The 22,357-nt window shown below is 45.0% G+C and overlaps 1 protein-coding gene across 2 annotated transcripts in view; it reads right to left on the bottom strand.

Moving 5' to 3' along the window:
• STUM (stum, mechanosensory transduction mediator homolog) overlaps positions 1-22,147 on the bottom strand; it is a 44,556-nt gene extending 22,409 nt beyond the window's left edge. Inside the window, exon 1 of one of the 2 annotated variants that reach the window (XM_055816563.1) lies at positions 21,876-22,147. In XM_055816563.1, coding sequence (XP_055672538.1) covers positions 21,876-22,062 — 187 coding nt within the window. In that variant the 5' untranslated portion in view covers positions 22,063-22,147. The remainder of the gene's footprint in view (positions 1-21,875) is intronic. The other variant, XM_055816564.1, reaches the window with a different exon arrangement.
• Between the last annotated feature and the right edge of the window lie 210 nt (positions 22,148-22,357).

Genomic DNA, 22,357 nt, shown 5'->3' with positions numbered 1-22,357 from the left:
TATATCCTCCAGGAATTAACTGCTGGTTCTTACCCAGTTTTCCATGGTGTTTTCTCAACAGGGCTATTTTTTAGGGGGTACCAGTCCCACAGAGGAAAGGGAATTCACGTTTGCTACTTGCATGCCAGCCAGGGCCAGGACCTCCTTGGTGGTAGGCAACGTATGAACCCCAAAAGAGTCTCCCTGTCCCAAAGAGCTCATCCTGCAGCTCTTGAATATCCCTAAAGCTACTCGTTCCGTATCTTCTTAGGAACTGGTGTCATGTACTGTCTCTCTCAAGAGCCTGTGGGTCTCCAGAGCAGCTCAAAAAGCTCTGTCACCTGCAAACCAAGGAACTGTCCTATTTGCACCTTGCATGGCTCCCCTGGTTCAGGGTTCTGGAGCAAGCAGCTGGGAAGGCAGAGGAACGCATCTCCTTGGAAAGACGGGGTGTGGGCATAGAGGGAAAACACTACTTGAAAGGGCAGGCACAGCTGAGGGACCATCCATCTAACCTTTATTCATTCCTCTGTTGTTGTTCTCTTCCTTCTGCCAAAAAATACATCTATATTGGGCCCAGATTAATCTCTGACATAAATCCATTGACTGCCACAGAGTTACACTGGGGATTAATTTGGCTCATCAGGTCTAACTTGATCTTGGCAGCAATTCAGCAGTGCAAACAGCAGAAAGACAGTTTAAATAATAGTAACGGGCCATGGCAAACAGTGTACGCCTGCTTCTTGGTGTGAGGCTGATGAATCAAATTCAGATGTGAACTTGAACAGGGCTAACATGAATTGCATGGATACATATTCCAGCAGAATTAGAGACTGTAGAAAATTGATCCTATATGCATAAGTGAACTGAGCTAACGTTTTAGCAACTCTGTTGTGCTGTGTGAGGAACTGTCTCTGCTCTGTGCAGCAGCCGGCGTTGCTCTCCTTGCTCCCTAGCTGAGCAGGACAACGGTGCCTGGTGATCCTGGAAGGGTCTCCAGGCTCACCTTGTGCCTAGAAGCTGTATCGCTGGGAGACGAGTTAACCAGCTCCTGTAACCCTGAAGCTTCTAAGAGCTGATGGTGGTTTAAGCTCATTTCTGGCCTGGATTCACTGCATCAGCATTCACACTATAACGTAATTCAGTTTATAGGACTGCACAGCTGAAACTAAGGCGAGATCTATGCTTTACCCCGCTACAGAAAAAGGCCTCTAGTAAGCCTCCTACCTCTGCAGAGTTGTGTCAGAGTTAAGCAGCTCCACTTGCTGCTCCAGCTTCCTAACCACCTTCCTCCCTCCCTCTGTCCTGGAAATGTCGCAACGTTACCTCACTTTTCTCTTTTTACCAACGAGGCTTCTGTCCCCTCTGCTGAAACCGTGCGCACTCAGGTCTGCAAAGAGTCTTGAGTGTGTGTCAGGACCTCTGCTCCATCTGCAGGGTTTCTAGTTCCTAGCTCTGGAGGCTCTCTGCTTTTTGACATCTTGTCATCTACTCTTTTCTCTCCTACCACATCGCTCACTCTACATTACCAACCTTCTCTTACTATTTCACAGAGGCACAGACTGAGCCTCTGCAATTCCCTTCCCCCTGTTTTCTGTTCCCTCCATACCACGTTGCCTTTAAGCTTCATCTGCGTGTGAGCCTTCATGTGCCATCTCCATTTCTATGCCAATAACTCAAGCTCCTGCATCTTTTTAGGACACTTCTCCCATGTCCTGCCTAGTCTTCCTGGTATCTCTGCTTGAACATCCTCTTGTCTTAACAAAGATGGCAAAGTCAAACTCCAATTCCTTGCATAGTGAATGTTTCTCACTAATGATGCCACTGACCACCTTCCCATCAATCAGGCTTACAAGTGAAGAGAAAAGGAGAAGAATTAAGTATTTATTTCCTACATCTCCTTTTCCCATGCGTTCGGGTCACCTCAAATACTATTTCCTCTCTTACATCAGCAAGATCAATGTTTTTCTTCCCTTACATTCACTTCAATCACTATAGCCTACTCTCCAGCCATAGTTTCCCTTCGCACACCATATCAAAAGCTTTCCATTCCTAAGATCTTACTTTTGGAGCTGATGAACATCTGTTGCTGTTATCATTTATATACACCCTGCAACACAAAACCCCTACCCTGAAGTAGGGATCTGTTGTAGTTCCTGTGTAACACAAGGTAAGTTGTTGCAACAATTAATTTCTGTAGTTAGCAAATGTCCCCATCCATCACAGGAATTACCAAAGGCTAAATCCATTAAGTCACTTGTGTGATTTGTTGGGGTTTTTTTTAAGACTAAGTAATAGGTCAGATATTTTTCTTGTGCATGTAGATATCTGCATTTCTAGCCACCAAAATGACAGAAGGCTATAGTTTCTCCTGCCCAAAGTCAGTAAGTAGTGGCAGAGAGCAGCTGTTCCCTAACCCAAACTGGGGCGAGTCCATGCCTCCCCCTGCCCTGCACACCCTCCCCCTCCTTAAAGCATGGGCTACTGTGTGCTGTCTGAGAGAGTGGACCACTGACATACTGCTATATACCATGATGTTCTCTTCCTACTTAAGAATTCCTTACTTTTCTATGCTAATCCCTATAGGTGCCCAAAGTGTATTTCTACAGTCATTATAGCTTCCTACACTTAAGGATTAAATAACCCCACATTTCTAGCTAAAATAATTAATTTTTCTTTCATTTTAGGGATAAAACATAGCATTTTTTTCTTCCCTCACATTTTACAAAATAAGATTTCTAGTACAGTATTATACAAAAGCAACAATCTGACACATTAGAGCTATTCTGCTGTGTTTTATTGTGCCTGCAATGAAAAAAATAAGCATGTATTTTTAGCTGACTGTGCTACACAGAACAATCTGATAGCAGAAGCCTGTTATTGTCATTCAAAGGAACATTTGTTTAACCAGATGCAGTCATGAAAAATTACCTTACATTTTATAATTAGTATTTTCTAGAGAAAAATGTCTGTTCCATGCAAAATCCAACGTCAATGCATTAGGACCACATCTCCAAGCAGCTGCAACATTGCTTTCCTTGGAGGCAGACTGGAACAGGATCACCAGCACTCTGGGACATCAGAACTATCCACAGCAAACCACATGTCTCTAGCTCAGATACCAGGGTGACTAAGACAGCGCAATAATCTAAGCAGAAGTGGCTACTGTAAGATCTTGAGTCCATAACGATTACACTGTGCCCTACAATGGAGCCACTGTCCTGTGGCAGCTTCTTGCAGGGAAAGGCAATAGCAAGTTGGCATACAGGACAGCAGGGGAGAAGGAAAGTTCACATCTAAGATCCACGGATCAAACTCCTTAATGCGAAGTTCCTAAGGATTGTGCAGACCACCTTAGTTCTCACCCAGAAAACACTCCTCATATAGAAAAGGGATTTCTGTACACAGTAAAATCACTGGGTGTTTGTGTCTGGGCTGAGCAAAGTCAGAATCATGAGTGGGACTGGGGTGTGAGTAGAGCAAACTAGCCTGAGCACATGAGGGATCCACCACGGATCACTAAGCACACAGCTCAAGGCTGCATTGCTCCCCTGGCAGTTCCTACCGCGTTCCCTTGCAAGAAACTACAGGCAATCCAGGACACTTAGAAATCTTTGCAACTGCCTTTTCAGCTTGCTCTGTACTCTTCTCAGCTGTTGCAGAAGGCCCAAGTGTTTTAGGCCCAACACGTGGATCACCCTGCCCTTTCCAGAAAGAGCCTCAAAACCAACCTGTTCCTGCAGAGGTAGAATGAATATTGCTGCTTTATGCTCCCCAGGAACTCTGTGTCTGCTCTTGGAGAGCAACATGGGCTTGGAGGCAAACATGAGCTGCCACCAGGATAGTGTTTGGTCTTTTGGCTGGATTGTGTTAGGTCTTCTGGAAACTGGAATGATGCTTTGCACAAGGCTCGCCATGCCTTACCTGAGAGATGGTACGGCTGGCAGCAGGATGCTTCAAAACAATGCCCATGCTAGTAGCTATGGGTCACATGGAACTTGCTCTTTGTTTTGCCCATCTCACAGAAAGCAAGACCAGATCTGGGGTGGGATGAGAGCAGGAAGAGGACTGGACAGAGTAAAGACAGTGTGATCAACTCCCCTCACTACTAATTGAACTAATACTTGCCAAAATACACGTAGAACAAAGGTCAGTCAAAGGCTACTACAACACAGGGATGCAATTACAATTTGTAGGGTAGGAAGTCCCTAAATCACAGAATACTTTAAGGAAGAAGGGAGTACCGGGACAAGGTGCTGGCACATTTGCTGATGCTTTGGCTGGCTGTAGAAAGCAGAACCTGTCTGGTGCTGTAGGAAAGTTGAGTCTCATCATTGCTAGCTGAGTGGCAAACCATGCAGGGCAGGCATAGTCTGCAGCATGTATGGAATCCACGTGAAACATCACATTTCTAGATCTGGGATTAAGGCAATACAAGTCTATTGGAAAAGTGCTTTTTTTATTTTCCAGTTAGTGAAATTAACAGCTGAGCCAAACTGCTCAGCAGGGAAAGAACACGAGCGTAGTTCCTATCCTTCTCAAACGTCTGGCCCTAAACTATTTATAATCTTTCCAATTTTTTTTAACATATGCAAATAACTCTGTGTGTATCTTTCTACTTATTCTGTCTTGAACATACTGTCACTTCTCTCCTAATGTCCGTACTGACCAACAGCAGCACTTCATCTAGTTCTGTTATCTTAGCATTTCATAAGTACTAATGATACCCCAGTGCATGTCTGTGTAATTATGTATGCTAGTGTTCTCTTCCTTGTTGAAAAACAAAAGAAGGCAGGCAGAGAAGCTAAAACACAGGTTTTTGAAAACACTTGGGCACCTAATTCCCACTGAAATTGAGGAACTGCAGGCTAAATCATGCTTGAGGTCAGTGAAAGAGCTGTCAGGTTACTCTATCAAATCCTGGCTTTCCTAGTTTAGCCTTACTGCCCTCCAAGGTTTTTAGCTGTAATAGAATTATGAGTATGTTTCACTTCCAATCTGTACGTACCAGAAAATTAGGATACTACAGGATATTAAAGAATGTTTGCCTGCAAAAGTCTCTTTCCTGTGCTGTCATAGTTTAGATTTCTTCCTGTTCAAGCAGTGCTAATGATATCTGCTGGGGTTTTTATGACCTTAGCAGAACTGGTTGAATAGCATACTACCAAGGGCTTGTGCTGTGCAACTCAGGATTTACAGGCTGAATAGGGCCAGCTGCCAAGCAATTAATCTTAGCATAGGTCATAAGCCAATTACCAGAGTCCACTAAAGGGAACGTGTCTGTCCTACATCAGATTCAGTATAAAGTCTTACCAAAGCTTTCCTAAACTTAACCTTAGTTCAAAGCCACGGTTAAAGCAAACTGAGGTACTAGTAGATGTTCTCCTCTGCCATCTCTTGATGTGAGGTGGTGTTATCTCCAGCTAGAGCATAGAAAAGACACTGTTCCTTCAGCTGTAACTGCTTAAGCTGCCACCATCAAGTTTCTGATGGAGTTGTCAATGTCCCAGAAGTCAGAAGAAGAGTGAGAAGGAAACCTTTCTGTTAGTCATCACACCCAGAGATTACTGCTAGGTGTCATCCTGGTTGGCTAGGGTGAATTAAGGAGGGTTGGGTGGAGAGGAACCTAATGAAGTTCAACACAGGCAAGTGTAGGGTCCTGCCCCTGGGGAGGAACAACCACAGGTACCAGTACAGGCTGGGGCTGCCCTGCTGGGAGGCAGCTCTGCGGAGAAGGACCTGGAAGTCTGGTAGGCAGCAGGTTGCCCATGAGCCAGCAGCGTGCCCTGGTGGCCAAGGCGGCCGGTGGGATCCTGGGGTGCATTGGGAGCAGCGTGGCCACCAGGGCGAGGGGGGTGACCCTCCCCCTCTACTCTGCCTGGCGAGGCCACACCTGCAGTGCTGTGCCCAGTGCTGAGCTGCCCAGGTCAAGGGAGACGGGGAGCTACTGGAGAGGGTCCAGCGGGGGCTGTGAAGATGATGAGGGGGCTGGAGCATCTCCCTGCTGAGGAAAGGCTGAGAGCGCTGGGGCTGTTCAGCCTGGAGAAGGCTGAGGGGGATCTTATCACTGCATACAAATGTCTTCAGGGCGAGTGTCAAGGGGACGGGGCCAGGCTCTGTTCAGTGGCGCCCAGCGACAGGACAAGGGGCAACGGGCACAGACTGCAGCACAGGAGGTTCCTTCTGATCATAAGGAATAACTTTGTTACCTTGAGGATGACAGAACACTGGGACAGGCTGCCCAGAGAGGCTGTGGGGTCTCCTGCTCTGGAGACATTCAAACCTGCCTGGATGCGACTGTGCAACCTGCTCAAGGGGAACCTGCTTTAGTGGGGGGTTGAACTAGATGATCTCCAGAGGTACCTCCCAACCTGGTTATTCTGTGAGGAGAGGCAGTAGCCAGTTTTCAATATTCATTTGAGTTCACCTGCCAGCCCCATTAGTAAATAGAGCAGCTCTCAATGCTACTGATATGGAGCATGCAAGGACATCCCTCATACTTTCTATTCCATAGATAATGCATAAAGGAAAGAACACTGTGAACATCCAGCACATCCTTCAAGGAAGGGATCCAAATGATCACGAGCAGTGTAGTGGGAACATGTGCTCAAAGTGTTCCACAGTCAGCAAAGCTAACAAAACTTTTAGACTGTACTAGAGTAGGGATGCCATGGAAGAACTTGTAACAGTATTACTAGAGGAAGGATGTTATGGAAGAGGTTGTAACAGCATTACAGAAATCAGTGACATGCTGTGGTGCGTTGACTTTGGCTGGCTGCCAGACACCCACCCAGCCACTCTCTCGCTCCCCTCTCCCTCCTCAGAACAGAGGGAGAAAATAAGATTAAAAAGTCTGTGGGTTGAGATAAAGGCAGCGAGATCATTTACCAATTACAGTCAAAGGCCAAACAGACTGGACTTGAGGAAATTGGATAGCAAGAAACAGACAAATTAAAACACACCCCTGCTCCAAGGTTCAACTTCACTCTTTCATTCCTGATTCCTCTACCTCTGTCCCACTCTGAGCAGTGCAGGACGGGTGGGGAATGGGGTGGGGGTGTCAGTTCACAGCAGTTCTTCTCTGCCGCTCCTTCCTCCTGATGCTTTTCCCCTGGTCTGGTGTCGAACATTGCAGGGGCTGCAGTCCTTTGGGACAAACCGGCTCTAGCACGGGCTTTCCATAAGTTGCAGTTCCCATCAGAAGCACCTGTTCTAGCATGGGCTCTCCGTAATACACATTTCTTCCAGCTGTTCTCACCGATGTGTCCCCCCTTCCCTGCAGCACTCTGCAGCCAAAACCTTGCTACCAACACCCAATACACATACACTCTGGAAAAGGGCTAGCAAAAAACTACAGGGAAGGGCAATGACAGTAAATACAGAAATTAAAGGTTTTTCTGTTGAGGACTCCCGAGAAAGATAGGAGGTCTAAGCTTCAAAAGTATATGAATTACATGAGACATGGTAGATGTATATGCATGAGGAAACAGCATGGAGGTCAGACCGACTTATGAGTTCTTGTAAGGACAAGCTGAGATCCAGAAAGATGTGTGGGCAATGTGTGATGTATTTTGAAACTATTAAAGCAAATACCTTATTTTGCAAACCAGTTAATGGGTAGCTTTCATCTGACCTAACTTCAGATATCTGCAAGGGAGGTGTCTCCATCTGAGCCAGCTACCCTTTGCAGTAAAAAAAAAAAAAGGAGACTGAGGCCCCCAGAGGGTGTGATTCACTTAACCTATTTTAGAGAAGAGATGAGTCACACGCTGGTAGTGCCTAATTCCTCCCCACACATTGTAACAGCAACCAATTCAAATGCACAGGTAGATGAATCCCACTTAATACATCCAATAAAAAGAACACTTGCCATTAAACTATTTTGACTAAATAATACTAATAAAAAATTACCCCCTGCTTTGGTGTATCAGCCAGCTAATAGACTCCTTTAGGAGAAGCTTTTGGTGCTGGCAGGTTATTGCATTCGGCTCTGTTCATTACAGATTTTCCTCTGATATATCTAATACTGGATACAGTATGAGATACCACAGAGCAAGGACTTCTGCAGGACTCCTGTGCCCTCAGTGTAGAATACAGCCATGCTATGGATACAGAGGGAAGAGAGGACCTAAACTATGAGTTATGATATTCCTATAATACCAATGCACGTGTTTTTAAATGTTATTTTTGCCATTTTTCCCTATTGAGAAACAGAAGTAAAGATGAGTTCTTTGTTCTGATCATTACATTTTATCAAAATGACCTTGGTCTTTGCCTGAAAGCTTTGCAATGCTGATTAAATGCTCCTACAACAGCAGGAAGACATCTAAATTTGATGTTTCTAGCTCCTTTCATATTGCCTTTCTTCTTGAGGGTATCTTTTTTCAACATGACAGTGTTTGCATGGCTCAGATGAGCCCTGTTGCTAAGAAACAAGTCCCAACTGTGCCTTTAAAACTCTGCCTTTAAACATACAACTCAAGGAAATACTTTTCATTACACTGTATTGTATGTTTTTTATTAAGATTTCTTTAAACTTGGATCTGACTCTTGTGGTTACATTTCTATCACAACCTTCTGGGATAGGACCCATTCTTTTTCCATTGTCTGTACTGTGCCATAGTCAACCTACACAGTTGTATAAATAATATAATTTAAAATAGTATATTTTAAGGTCACGGTAAGGCCCTGTTTAGCACTCCATTGTGGTGTAAACAAAAAGGAATACAGCAGAGCCTACTCACTGCAAGTATCTGTTAATACTAAACTACAAAGCACAGTACAAATCTGTGTTCTATCAAATGGCAACTCCAGGGTGCATCTGTACTTGCTTGGCTTTGGGGTTTGGTTTGGGGCTTTTTTGCCACGTCCTAACTAAAACATGCTGAAGTCCCCGCTGTGTGTACAAGATGGGTCTGTGAAAGCTACAGGCTAAAGCAGATCATATGATCCCATGAGGGAGTAACTAGCACATCCAAACTACAAACTGCTTTTGTCCATCCTACTCATTTACTGTGTTTTCACTAATGCCTAGCAAAGACAACACCTTGCTTCCTGACAAACGCAAAGTTCAAGAGTGATGGAGGTAGTTCATTAAAAACAGTTTCCTTGGAAGAGATTAATGGAAACTAAAGCATGGCTGCATGATTTGAGGCACTGAATTGCAAGAAGTCCATGTAGATTCTCCTGCCAGTTCTGCCACCAGCTTCCTGGACAGTCTTCAGCAGATTATCTCCTCTGAATTCTCCATTCAGACTGCAAACAGTCTGTGTGTGTGGCTTATAATCCTTCCTTCATGTTTCTGCAACATAAGAGGACTTGAGTGTAGTCTGCACTTCACAGTGCTACTGAAATAATAATGCAGTAAAACCCTGCTCGACTACCTACTCAGTGCTTCTCACACCAGTAAATAGCGGACTTCTCAGAAAAGACTTAAATCACAGTCATCACTGGAATAAGGCCTCATGTCATTTAGGTATCGTTCCTTTTACAAAATATATTAAAGAACTTTTACTAGTGTATGATGAAGTGTCATAAATATTTAAAATACACCCACATTTGTAAGGGAGAAAGTAGAGTAAGGTTTGTGATGCAGCAGCTTCAGATCTTTAGCTAGCTAGCTAATTTGGGAAATACAATTCTCAATAAGTGTCCTACTTGGTACTGCAACTTAGAAAGAGTCTTCTCTGGTTTTACGTGCAATGTAACGGCTCAGTTCTGAAACTCTTCTTCACAGTAAGTAACACTTACTCACAGGGGCAACCTCAAGGGGCCAGCTCCATGTCACAAAAAGCAGCAAAAATGATGAGCAGACATGAGGCAAAATGGTTCTAGAGGCTCAACATTGCATTCCCCTGTGCCACCATGGATTCTCAGTTCTGACGAGTGGGTTTAGCTTGAAATGGGAACGTTTTGTACTGGTTCAAATGACTGTTGCTCCAAGCAATGTGACCTGGAGAGTCCATAGAGCAACTAGAAAGGGGATGTCCTCTCTGCCCCTCTCTGTTCTGCCTCGGCACACAGAAAGGAGCACTAAACATCTAGTGGATTGAAAGCACTGATGGGAGAGCAGAACATATACACACAAGTGCCAGATTTTCAATTGTACCATGTATACCAAATTTTAGCTAATACACAGAAGAAAAATCTCTTATTCCTTGTGTCATTAATACTGAGGGCAGAATGTTAGCATTTATTCATCACAGCTTCAGTAAAAGTATTCACTGTGTAATTACTGAGCAGGAGTGGCTCCCGGGAACTAATGCTCGGATCTAAACTCCATCCCTGGCTGCACCACAGGTTTAAGTGTCAGCTGCACGCAGCACAAGGAGGCAAATCCTGCTTTTAACTGCACTGCCTTGAATCTACCATTCCAAGTGGGAATACTGAGGCTTAACTCCTATGGCAATGAGAATTTGCATGTTGGCATCCTTGTGTGTAAAAAGTTATTTGGATCAAGATGGGTTGATTATACAGAATGGCTGGTGGTTGCACATGAATCCTGCCCATTCTTCTGTCCACACTTGGTTAGTGGCTTGGTTCAAGCCCAGGATAACTTTTGCAGTTATCTACGTCTCCGCAGTGTGGGTCTAAAAGAATGGTAGCCTTCTGTGGCAGCATATGATGTAAGGGGCTCGCTCTCAAGGCACAAAAATCAGGTCACCGTGTACAGCTGACCAATGTAAACAAGGTGCAAGTTAGATCACCTCAAGGAGTCAGCTTCAAAGGAGTACCAGGAGAATCCATCTCAATGTTGTTTTTGGGATGTGTAGGAGGAGCACAGGACTGAGTGAAATAAGTACTCTGATGCCAAGTCAATGTATAAAATTACCTTCTGGCTTTTAAAAGAGAAAACAAGAGAGCGTTTTTATACTCACAGTTGCCAATGATCGTAGTTCCTGTGCTCTTTTCTCTCTTTTAAATGAGACAAGGAACCATCCCACCAGCTCTCTGTAGCCACAATGAAATTTCAGTAGGAGGAAAAAAAACTCGTGATGCTGAGTCTAAAATACTGTTTTTAAAAAATGTTTAGTATTTGTTTTCTAAAACCCCTGCTAAGCCTTCTCTGGTATCGATCAGTTTGTTAGATGCAGAGCTAAGGAACAGAGATATGCAGCAAAAAACATCATAATTTTAGTAATACAGACAGGAAGACTTGGCAACGCTTTCACAACTAAATAGATAGAGAGATAATTTAATGGCCCAACCCAGAGAATCTGCATTAACTACATTGTCCAACTACATCAAACCCAATGTACCTACTCTTTCAATGGTCTATTTGATAACCAGGTTTGGTGCAAAGGAGCTCAGATACAGGTCTGATTTGTCACAATCATTTCACAGAGACAGAAGGAAGGTGTGGGGGGACCATGCCAATCTCGCAGCTAGAAAAGTATTTTCTTCTGGCTACACCTCACAAATGTCTCAGTTTGTGACCAGTCCTTTCTCACAGTCCTAAATCTTTTGTGAACCCCTCGCGCTAGGACAGCAACTCCAGAATGGGTTGCAGGGCAATAAGAGTTTTATGTCCTTACAGCTGCTTTGTACATGTAGATCCAAGGAGGTCCAGCCACACTTTTAGCTAGAATTTAGTCTTCAGATTCATGGAACCAATTTTCAGAGGAAAGGAAACCTAAAGCTTCCTGACTCCAAAACAGTGTTTGCAAGACATTAAAAAAAACCCAAAAAACCACCACCAAACTAATTTACAAGAAATATATAAACCTTGTTCCAAGAGCTTATTTTATCTTATTATAAAGAACCTAGTCCTGACCACTGTCAGTGAAAAGAGGTCTGACTCTACAGGCCGCTCTGCATAGTGATTTCTAAGGTGTCAAGTTGCCATCTCCTTTTACCAGCACAGCACAGCAAACACCAATGTTGGATATTCACACACACACAAAAATCATGTTTATGGAAATCAAATTGTCATGGCAACAGAAAAGGCCTTGCAAGTACTTTAAAAATAGCAAATTAACAAAACCCATTTATGAAATCTAACATCCATTCTTTTGTGAATGCATTTAAACAGATACAACAAATGGTTTTCTACCTACCTAAGGAAGAAATCATGTAAACCCAAGATCTCATCTCATCGTATTGGCATATGTAATAGATATATGCTTACAAATAAATACATATTTTAAACTTGAAACAGAAAAACTGTTTCAGCTGGACAGTGTTATACTAATGTGATCACTGGGTTTATTTTATTTCATGTAAAATATTTCATATAAATACCACTACTAATACTTTGTAAAATTACTCAACTTTTTAACATAGTCAACTTTTAACAATTGCTCATTATAGTGTAGTTTATTAATCTTCATTAAAATCTCAGTTCTTCAAGGGCTTGTAACACCTAAAAATGTACAAACACTTTTTAAAAACAACATTCTTATTTGGTTCAATTGCAATGTTTTCCAACACAATCTCAAGATTAATTTGACCATGTAGCCTTTGCATTCTTCATAGATTTGCTTGTGTTATAACTGAAGCAAAATTATTATCCACAAACTCTGAGCATTTTAAGTTTTGTGTGGATATTCATCGATGCTTGTGGCAAACTGAGAGCTCACCCTAGACAAGAGACAAGTGGGTGAGATGCTGGATTATTATCTGTGATGTGTTTAAATTAATATTCCCAAAGACAGCAGCCTTAGTCTGCTGCACAGTTCCCTGTATAAGCATTATTACTGAAGTTAGAAATGCAGTACAGGTCAAACCCCTGCAGTGAACACGATCATGTTTCCAAGAGCTCCTCTACTGACCTTTTTCACTCTTTTCTCTAGCAAGATTTGACCATGAATCACTCTGGGCATATCCTTTGGGTACACTTATACTGGAACATTTAATTAGTGTATTAGCAATCAGTTTCATCAACCATCTCATCTATATTTACTAGTCTGGATATTTCACAATCATATGCTCAAAGACATGAGTGTCCATGGTTTGGTCTAGTCTAGCAGAGTTCTAAATTAGTTAGCAATGTATCTACTTTTTAATTTAAAAGCTCAGTATAATATTGCCATCCTCCAGTGCTGAAAAGTCATGAACCAGGTTTTCCAAAACTGAGATTTTTAAAAATTGCAATTCTTTCTTTCTCCCCCGTCCCGTTCTGCTTTTTTATATTTTTTGAGACAGGATCATCTCCTCAAATCCTGCTCCAAAGCTGTGAGTTACATTATTTTTCTTTTCTTGAAAGCAGAAGATTCTCACCTAAACAAGAGCCTCAGGGGACAGGGTTCTTCTAAGGAAACACCAAAGGAGCGCATTACCAGGTCTTTTGAGGGGCTGTCAAGTAGATAAATTGTTTGGCCTGTAACTGCCTTAGAATGGCAAAACTGAGCTTTGAACTCCCTTTATAGTAAGGACTAGGTTGCTGGAGGAAGGAGGGTGCAAGCAGCTTTTAAGTGGTAAGATAGAGAGAAAAGAACCTGTGGAAAGGAGTATTTTAAATCAAATATATTAAATCAAATACAAGGCAAGTAAATCAAATCACATTCCATCTACTTATTTTTTCCTTGACTCTACACATAATGAAACCTAGTAAGTTTACAACATCAGAAATAAACGAGTGACATATAACTAGATAGAACGACATATAATTTTTCTTAAGATCTCAGAAAATTTTCATTTTGGGGCTTCTAGTTAACATAAATGCTCAAAAATCCTGGGAAGAGTGGGAAGACTGACTAATTCCTTCACTTAATGAAAAAGCTCCCAATCTTCAGCAGAAACAGGGAAGTCCAGGTTTCATGTTCCTGGAATCTCTAAAGCAAGCTCGGTCAACACAAACTTTACTTTCCCATGTGATGCTGAGCCCATGCTGATGTCATCTCGTGGGACTGACTTGTATTCAGTGATTTCGAAGGTTGCTGTGTGATGCTGGCTCCAGCTCTCTGCTAGGAAATATTGCTGCCACACCAGCTTCCTCATGTGTGTACCACACCACAACAGCACCAGGTCAGCAGCTGAACGGCAAATGAGCTCTAACTACAGTTTCAAATAAGATGTTGGACTGTGAACTGGAGTAGCTGCAGCAGAGGTGGGCATTCCCTTCTGCTTCCCTTGCTGCTGGAGCAGTAACTTCCAGAAGTTGTGTACGGCACAGATCATGTTTTTAATTGCTAGTAAGGTTTGCCACATTGCCAGAACCTTTACACCAGTAAAATTCAAAGTACTGGGCATAGGTACAACATTCTAAACCAGTTTACATTCTTTCAGATATGGGCTGTAAGGATTGTGCTACAAGGAGTGTCTGAGGATGCTGGGATTGTCTAGTTTGGAGGAAAGGAGGCTGAGGGGCGACCTCATCGCTCTCTACAGCTTCCTGAGGAGGGGAAGTGGAGAGGGAGGTGCTGCTCTCTTCTCCTGGTATCCTGTGATAGCAGGCATGCGAATTGTTCGAAGCTGCACCAGGGGAGGTTCAGACGTGACATTAGGAAACATTTCTTTACCAAGCGGGTGGTCTAGGCTTCCTAGAGAAGTGTTTGATGCCCCAAGTCTGTCAGTGTTTAAAAGGCATTTGGACAATGCCCTTAACAACATGCTTTAACTCTTGGTCAGCTCTGAAGTGGTCAGGCAGTTGGACAAGATGATCGCTGTAGGTCTCTCCCAATTGAACCATTCTGTTCTAGCTCTATCGACCAGCATCTTTACACAGTGCTACAACCAAGTCCACACACATCCACTACAGTGCTGCAACTGTGTAACCTTAAAGTTGTAAAGCTATAAAATGAAGACAAGTACAAAGACAGAAGGTTATGTCAGATTGACTTTGTATCTCATAGAAAATAAGCAAAAAAGCGCTCTTCCTTTTCTCCTTTCCAGCTTACCTCTGAATGAAAGTCTTCATAAATGTATTGCAAACTCTAGTCCATTTTTTACAAACTGAGGGACTATTTGAGAATTCCTTTATCATCCAATCACTTGTTTCTCCACAAAATTCAAAACTGTGTAAAGATTCTAAAATTCACCTTTGTGCTTTATGCTGCCTGCTGCCACCCGCGGCTGTGTTTGTGTTCAGGGTGCTGCACATGATCTGACAGGTAAGAAAGAGCCTGAGGAACCTGGTTACTGCTTCCCGCTCCTGCCTTGGCTATCCTGAACAGCTCCACAAACCCTAAACGCTCTTTTCACGGTGGAACAGAGATAAAATGGCAGCGAACTGCTGCAGGCAATGGTGCAGATAAAGTCTGATAAAGACTTTGTAGATACCTCTGACACCCACTGATTCAGAGCAGGAGAACAATTCCTCTTCACCCTGCAATCCAAACTAGCCAAAATTCACCTGTCAAAAGCACTCTCCTCATCCAAGTTACTTCGGTCTTCAAATCCTTTTACTCCTTTTCTCCCTTGCTGCAAGAAGTTCCAGTTCTTTGGCCCTATCAAACAAATCTCTGAGAATGTACATTTCTCCTCTGGGCTTGATTCTCTATTTTTCTCCATGTCACACCCTTCATTTGGAACAGCTCTCCAGGCTTCTTAAAATTCAGTTGGTTTACTTGGCCATTTAACAGCTCTTCTCTGCTGTCTGCTCCCACCTTCACTCTTAATCTTAAAGTACATCTGTCCAAACTGCATTAAATGACAAATCAGACTGCAGGATGCTGAGCAAACCCTGTCTACTTACGTGTTTGTTAAGTAATAAATACCTCCACAGATCTGCTTAAACGACAGCAGTGAACAAAGACGTCACTGGCCATTTCTTTTGTCTTCTATTTTGATGGAAACAGAAGGCATGAGGGAGGGGAGAGAAACTTGTTTGCATGTAAGTTGGTCTGGCACTGACAGCCATTTAAAAGCAGCAGCATTAGGTTAGCGCACAGCTTGACAGTGAAATGAACCAAAAAGTCATTATAAACGCCAAGTAGAGCTCAACAGCTGCCTTCTACCAACTACAAGAAGAAGAGCAAAAGCTGACCGAAGGACACAAATACTACTAAATATCTGGACTGTGACAGAGACTGTAGTCAAGAACAAGGTGCTGCTGTGCTTCTACCATGTACACCCATAACTGCGTTTGTAAAACAAAGGCCATAGGAGGAGGATGAGTAGGAAGGAACACACATATTTATCCACTTAGCCATAATGGCCACACTCAAGGAAGGCATCCAGTGTAAAACACAGGAAAGGCAGAAAGAAGAAGAAAATATTAAGCATTCAGACAAGTACAGGCTAATAAAATACAGCCAGAAAGCAGAAAGCAGCTTTCTTCCTAAAATACAGCAGGGTATGCTATTTGACACTGGATTGAAACTGAGTGGCCATGCCAGATCCCTCAGCAGAGATAAAACCCTATTGTTTTATTGCTGATCAGATACATAGGCTGGAGTTGTCTCAATCAAGGAGCTAAAAACTTGAAATAATTTGGCATTTATTCTGATCACAAATTATCTGCAAACCACTCATGAGTTTTCCAAGCTTGTTTGTCATTCTAGATGGTCCAGACACTTCATGGCACAGAAATACTCCAGACTACCTTGTGCTGGCAAGATCGCTGAGTGACTGTTCAATATGATCAGCCAAGTTAGTTATATAAGACATTTAGAAGTGTCACTTAAAACTGTTTTGGTGTGGTGTTGTGGTATTAAAAAAAAAAAAAAAAAAAAAAAAAGTAAATCAATGGCCTTCTCCATACTGACAAGAACAGGACCTGCAGCAGCAGAAACCTGCAGATCCAGTTGTTGTTCTGCCCAACTTCACCTTACCATGAGCAGTATCTACAGCACAGCTGACACCACTGCTGCCAGCAATGGAGCAGGAACCTGGACGCACACAGTTCATCACAGGTCTCCTTTCCCACATTGCACAAGCAGATGAAGAAGTTACCATAAAGAACTTCCCGATCTTTTCAGTGGAAAATACAAAAGCCAACAGACTGAAGCCTGCTGAAAATAGGTTTGCTTTGTTTAATTATGCTCTCAAGAACAAATAGCTTGTTTCTGCAGACTACCAGGGGTCTATACATCAGAGGCTGAAGGACACATTAGCTAAAGAATTCCAGCAATAAAGTTCACAAACAAGAATTCATATAAACTCTTGAAAAACCTTTGTTTTCCACAAATGAGCTTGTAAATCACCCAGATTCATTGATATGCACATCCATAGGGAAAAAAAAATATTAAAAAGGATCATGACTGCCAAAGCAAGTTTGAGATTTTTAATGCACGGATGTTTGAAAGCCCCAATTTCTTTTCTGCAATATTTGTCCTACTGTAGATAAGAAAATGTGGGGTTTTTCCTTTAAAATCTTTGTTCCAATAAAGAAGGCAAGGGCTATTTGCTTGAAGCATCTATTTACCATTCCAAGAACAAAAATGAAACTGATATTGATAATTTATGCAGATCTCATCCCTGCAACTTTCCCGAGTGTTGTGTTATGCACTTCTATTCAGCTCTTTGGAGAGCTCATTCTACTGAAGAGTGCCATGGCTTCTAATGAGAGCCTTCTGCAGACGCTGGGCTTTACGAATTAAGCATTAAAGCCATATTTACACTGCTGAAGGTCTGGCCCTTGAACTCTACCAAGACTGAAGCAGACTAAAGAGATGGCAGAAGAGCTGACGCACCCAGGAACAGGAGAGCTGTACACCATGGCAGAAGAAAGTTCAGCGGGCTGGGAATCATCCCTTCTTTACCTGCCTGGGAGAGGCTGTTCACTCCTGATCTCCTCCACCAGCTATTTCATGGCACATGGGTGGCTGCTCTCCCACCTTGCACTAACATAATTTTATGTTATGTATTTCAATTACTCCCTGCATTAAAACAGTATACATGTATAATTCAGGCTGTGATCCAAAAGTCCACCCCCTTTCTGACAAGAGGGATTAATCTTGGAGAATACCTCATACTTTCAGATAATTCCACTCACTTCTCACATTTCCTTCAAGTTCTCCCCCTTTGTTTCCCCCCTCCCACACACGTGATGTCGAGGGAGGGAAAAACTGGTAGGAAGGAGGGCAAGATTCCCATGTATCAGCTCAGGGAATGACAAGGAGCCAGATCTTCTCCCACGCTGACTGGCACACGGCAGCTCCAGGAGAACACAGTCTGCCAGCTAAAGGGCATGGCCAGCCCCTCCTCTCAATTGCCATCTGCAGCACGTACCGGCTGGAGGTGCACACTGCTCAGTCCTGTGGGAACTGAAAAAGAGAGGCAACGCCACCATTTAGCTCTGCTGGTGTCATCATCTTCCATTCTCCAGAGCTCATCACAGCACGATTTGGCCCCGAGGCCTCAGAGTCGGATCCAGAAGCCCTAAGCCAAACCAGAGGTTACAGCGTCTGTGGCACAGGGTGCCTGTGACAGAGCTGGAACCCTGGTAGCCAACAGCATGATGGCTTTTGCTAAAGCACTCACTGACAACACCAGCTCCCTCTTCTCCCTTTCATACTATCTGCTACTTTTATGAACCTAAGGCAGGGACACCTTGGTTACAGCTCAGCCCTATCACATGCAGACGGGGAAGACCACGTACGACCATGGAAAATTCTGATCCAGTACATCTCCAAGTGTTTGCATCTATCACAGTGAAAGGAAGCAGTGTGCAATTTCAAGGCTGTTCTGCAAAACAGATTACAAGTAGATGGACTACTCAAGCTTTCCTGGGTTTTATTTGGTCTGAATTTTAAGTTTTGGCAAGGCACAAGTTAACATATCCCCTGGGTATGAAAATTTTCCTGTGAGTCTTTTGTAGCATATATGCAAAGAGTAATTAAAACAGTTTACAATGCATCTTAAAACCTGCAGTTCTGTGTTACTACATAAAACCCTGAAAATTAACCAACTGGAAAAAATAAACTGACTATAAACAAAGTGTTACTTCTCCCGTCCAAATAGAGTACTACTGCAAAACATAAATAGCATAAAGGAAAAATAAACTGGATGTTCAAAATCGTCAGATTTCACCCTCATACATGACTTCCGTAACATAGGAAATATAATTTACCTTAAAAAAGTAGAGGCTTTCACATGATGAGAGCCTGTCTGAGTATTCGGTAGCCTGCAACAGATTGCAAGTTCTATTTAGCTACCACTGGTGTGAAGCATTGGGCACTAACGAACACCTCAGGTGCCCAGGTCTCCAAGCAGTGGAACACTTGGTTTACTCAGTGTTGCCCATTTTCCTGTCTATTCCAGTGGCTTCTGACCCTTCATCGTAATTGCACTGCAGAGTCTACACATGAATGATAACTATGTGCCAAACAGATGAGGAATGAATTCAGGGACTGAAAAATAAAGAACGACCATTACCACCTAAACGCAGTCACTCTCCACCTAAGCAGGCAAAATATACAGCAAGCCCGTGGGACATCATTTTAACATGTTATAAATCTGGACTACAGGAACTGATGGGAATTTTGCTATTTACTTCATTGGGAACAGGCTCACATCCTAGATGTGAATACTTCACACCATCACAAATACAATTTCTTTTACAAGTGTTCCTCAGTTCATCGAGACGGCTGAAATGCAACAATGACACAAGAGCTCTTTTTACTCTGACTATTCCTGCTAGTAGATCTGTGTTCCTCCTGTTTCCCCTTGTGTATGGGCTATGTGATATACGACAGGATATGGCCGAGATTGTAAATAGCTATGTTCTAGCTGGGTATACTATCTCAGAGTAAATTTTCTATTAAAACGCACACAGTATTAGCAGCTTCATTAAGAGAACGGTTCATTTACGTGCAGACTAAGCGCTATGCTTTGCATACAGAGACTTTAGGATGCATCTCCAAAACAATGCTTTTTGCCAGTCTGTAAGAATGCCACATAGAAGGATGTCTTTTAATTTGCAGCTTGCTTTGCTACTTTTGCATCAGGAGATCAGGAGGAACAGTAGTACAGCCAGCCAGAATGCACTGCTGAAATCAGTGCATGAAATGGAAAACAAGAAAAAAAAAACAAACTCCGCTTGTTAAAAAAAGAAACAAAAATAGAATTAAAACCATTTTGAGCTGGTCCAGCTAGTCAATGATAACACAACTAATATGTGGCTGCAAAGTCTAGATTCAACTCTCAAGCTTTCAGGCCAGCATGGGCTGGGAGCCTTCAGAAAGGATGCGCTATTGGCTGTCACTCTACCGACAGGGAAGGCACAACACTGCTACCTCCAGCAGCCCCACAGCAGCAGCCTGAGAAGAGCTCTGGGCAGATGACCACACCTCAAGCCAATTCTGGCATGAAGATGGCTTATGGGGATCTACTCTTCTAGGATGAAGGAAGAACACTGTTTTCTAGTGTGCACAGTATGAAGCATAAGATCATTCAAATGAGGAAAAGGGCATGGTAAGTCAGTTTTTTTCTTGTACATCTACAGTCAAGATGTAGCGTCTTCAACACCAATGGAAAATGACATTCACTTTGAAAGCTCTGGCTTTGAACATCTCTCTCTGAAGACAGTGGGAAATTAAGTGCTAAATAACAATAACCTCAAACCCCCTGAAAGCACTCAACTGGAGAGTTTCTGTTTGATTCATCACTCCAGGTTCTTCAGAGGGCTTGCACACAAGGGCTGTGAGAACAACACACCTGAGCATGCAGCATTACATCTGGAAGCACATACACCAATGCCATTCCTTGCACAGGAAAATCCTGAGGTATTTCAAAAGGCGGAAGTTTTCCTCTAGAATACATCCATTGATTCAAAGCAAACACACTGGAATAGCAATGGCTTGTAAAAACTGCACACAAGTATACCACTCAGACTTAGGCAATACTTTAATCAGAAGAACTTCAGCTTCATTAAAGAATTAAGCCACCCGAAACACATGAAGCAGTTAAGGGCAAGGCAGTAGCTCCTGACAAGCAGGGCAAGCTAGGAGATACTCCCATATCACAAAGGCGGCTTCTGCAGTGGCCATAGTAGAGAAATGGTGGCCAGGAATGGACTACAAGAGACTAATGGGTTTTGGTTTTTTAAATGTGCTTGTTTTGCTTGTTTGCAGCTGCAACACTTGTATTTGGCCTTGTGTTCCAGGTGCCTCTATAGTGTCTGGACTCTGGGCTCCAGGTGCAGTAAGCATTTCCTAATTAAAAAGGAGGAAAGGGAACTACAGATGGGATGACAGCCACGGCTTAGGGATGCGTTTCCCGAGTCGCTCACTAGGGATTTCACACTGAGGGAACTGTGGATCCGGACATCGGTTCCTTAGAGCAGCGGGGCGGGACCAACCTTTTCGAGGGATCTCCTTCGGGAAACTCGGGAAGCCGGGCTCGGAAAGCTCGCCTTCGCTGGTGAGTGATGTGGCGGCTGTGTGCCTCGGTCCTCTGACTACGACCCCACTTCGCAAGAGCCCCGACAGCTGGAGCCCTGCCCCAGACCACACGATTCCCAGCGTGGGGCCGTGCCCCGCCCGGAGGGAGCGGGACGGTCGGGAAGCGCGGGGCTGCTCAGCCCCCGCGGACCGGCCTCCGCCCCCCGAGCCCCGCAGCGGCAGCCCCCCGGGGACGCGGGCGGGTGCACCTGCACCGCTCCCCGCCGCTGTCCGAGGAAAACGGGCCACCCCGAGGGACACCACGGAGCCCCCATCGCCGCGACAGTGCGCGGCCGCCGCCCCGAGGGACGGACGGGCGGCCGCTGCCCCGACGGCTGCCCGCCAGGCCGGGACCCCGCGGCGGAGGCGCCGCCCCGGTCCCGCCGCCAAACTTTCCGCCAGGGCGGCGGCGCTGGCCGTCTCCCTCCCCGCGACGCCGTCGGGGAAAGTTGCCGCCGCAGCGGGGTCCGGCGGCCCCGCACAGGCGCGTCAAACGGCGGCAGGTGAGGAGCGCTCACTCCGCAGCCCCCCGCCGCGTAAGAACCCCACACACACACACCCCGCACCCGAAGTACGGCGGCGGCCGCCCTCCCGCCGCCCTCCCGCCGCGCCCGGGGCTGCGGAGCGCCTTACCCAGCCCCGGCACGAAGGTGTTGAGGAAGAGGCAGATGACAGCCACGGGGAACGGCATGTAGGGGATGGCGGCACGCAGGGGGCCCTTCTTCTCCCGGACCTGCACCACCACCCCGCTGGAGGGGGCAGCGCCCCGGCTGGGCTCCGCGGCCGCCGCGCTCTCGCCCTCCTTGGGGAAGGGCTCCATGGCCGGCGCGGCGCGGCCGTGCCTGACGGTGCCCCCGGCGGGCTCCCAGCTGCTGCCGCGCGCGCTCCCGCCGCCGCGCGGCCCCGCCTGGCGCGCCCCCCCGCGCGCGGACCCCTCCCCTCCCCCCGCCCCTGGCCGGCTCCCGCCCCGCCGGCCGCGCTGCAGGCGGTCCCGCCGCGCCGCTCCCCCCCGCCCCTCGCCCGGCGGGCAGCGTCCGTCAGAGGTGCCCCCCTCCCGCCTCCCCGCCCCGCCGCCTCACCCCCGGCTGTCAGGGCTGCCGGCCCCGCCGCCCCCT

This window comes from Falco peregrinus, chromosome 11, assembly GCF_023634155.1.
Source record: "Falco peregrinus isolate bFalPer1 chromosome 11, bFalPer1.pri, whole genome shotgun sequence".
In the NCBI taxonomy this organism is placed as follows: domain Eukaryota; kingdom Metazoa; phylum Chordata; class Aves; order Falconiformes; family Falconidae; genus Falco; species Falco peregrinus.
The sequence above is the reverse complement of the archived record's forward strand: the minus strand, read 5'-3'. Positions and strand labels throughout refer to the sequence as shown.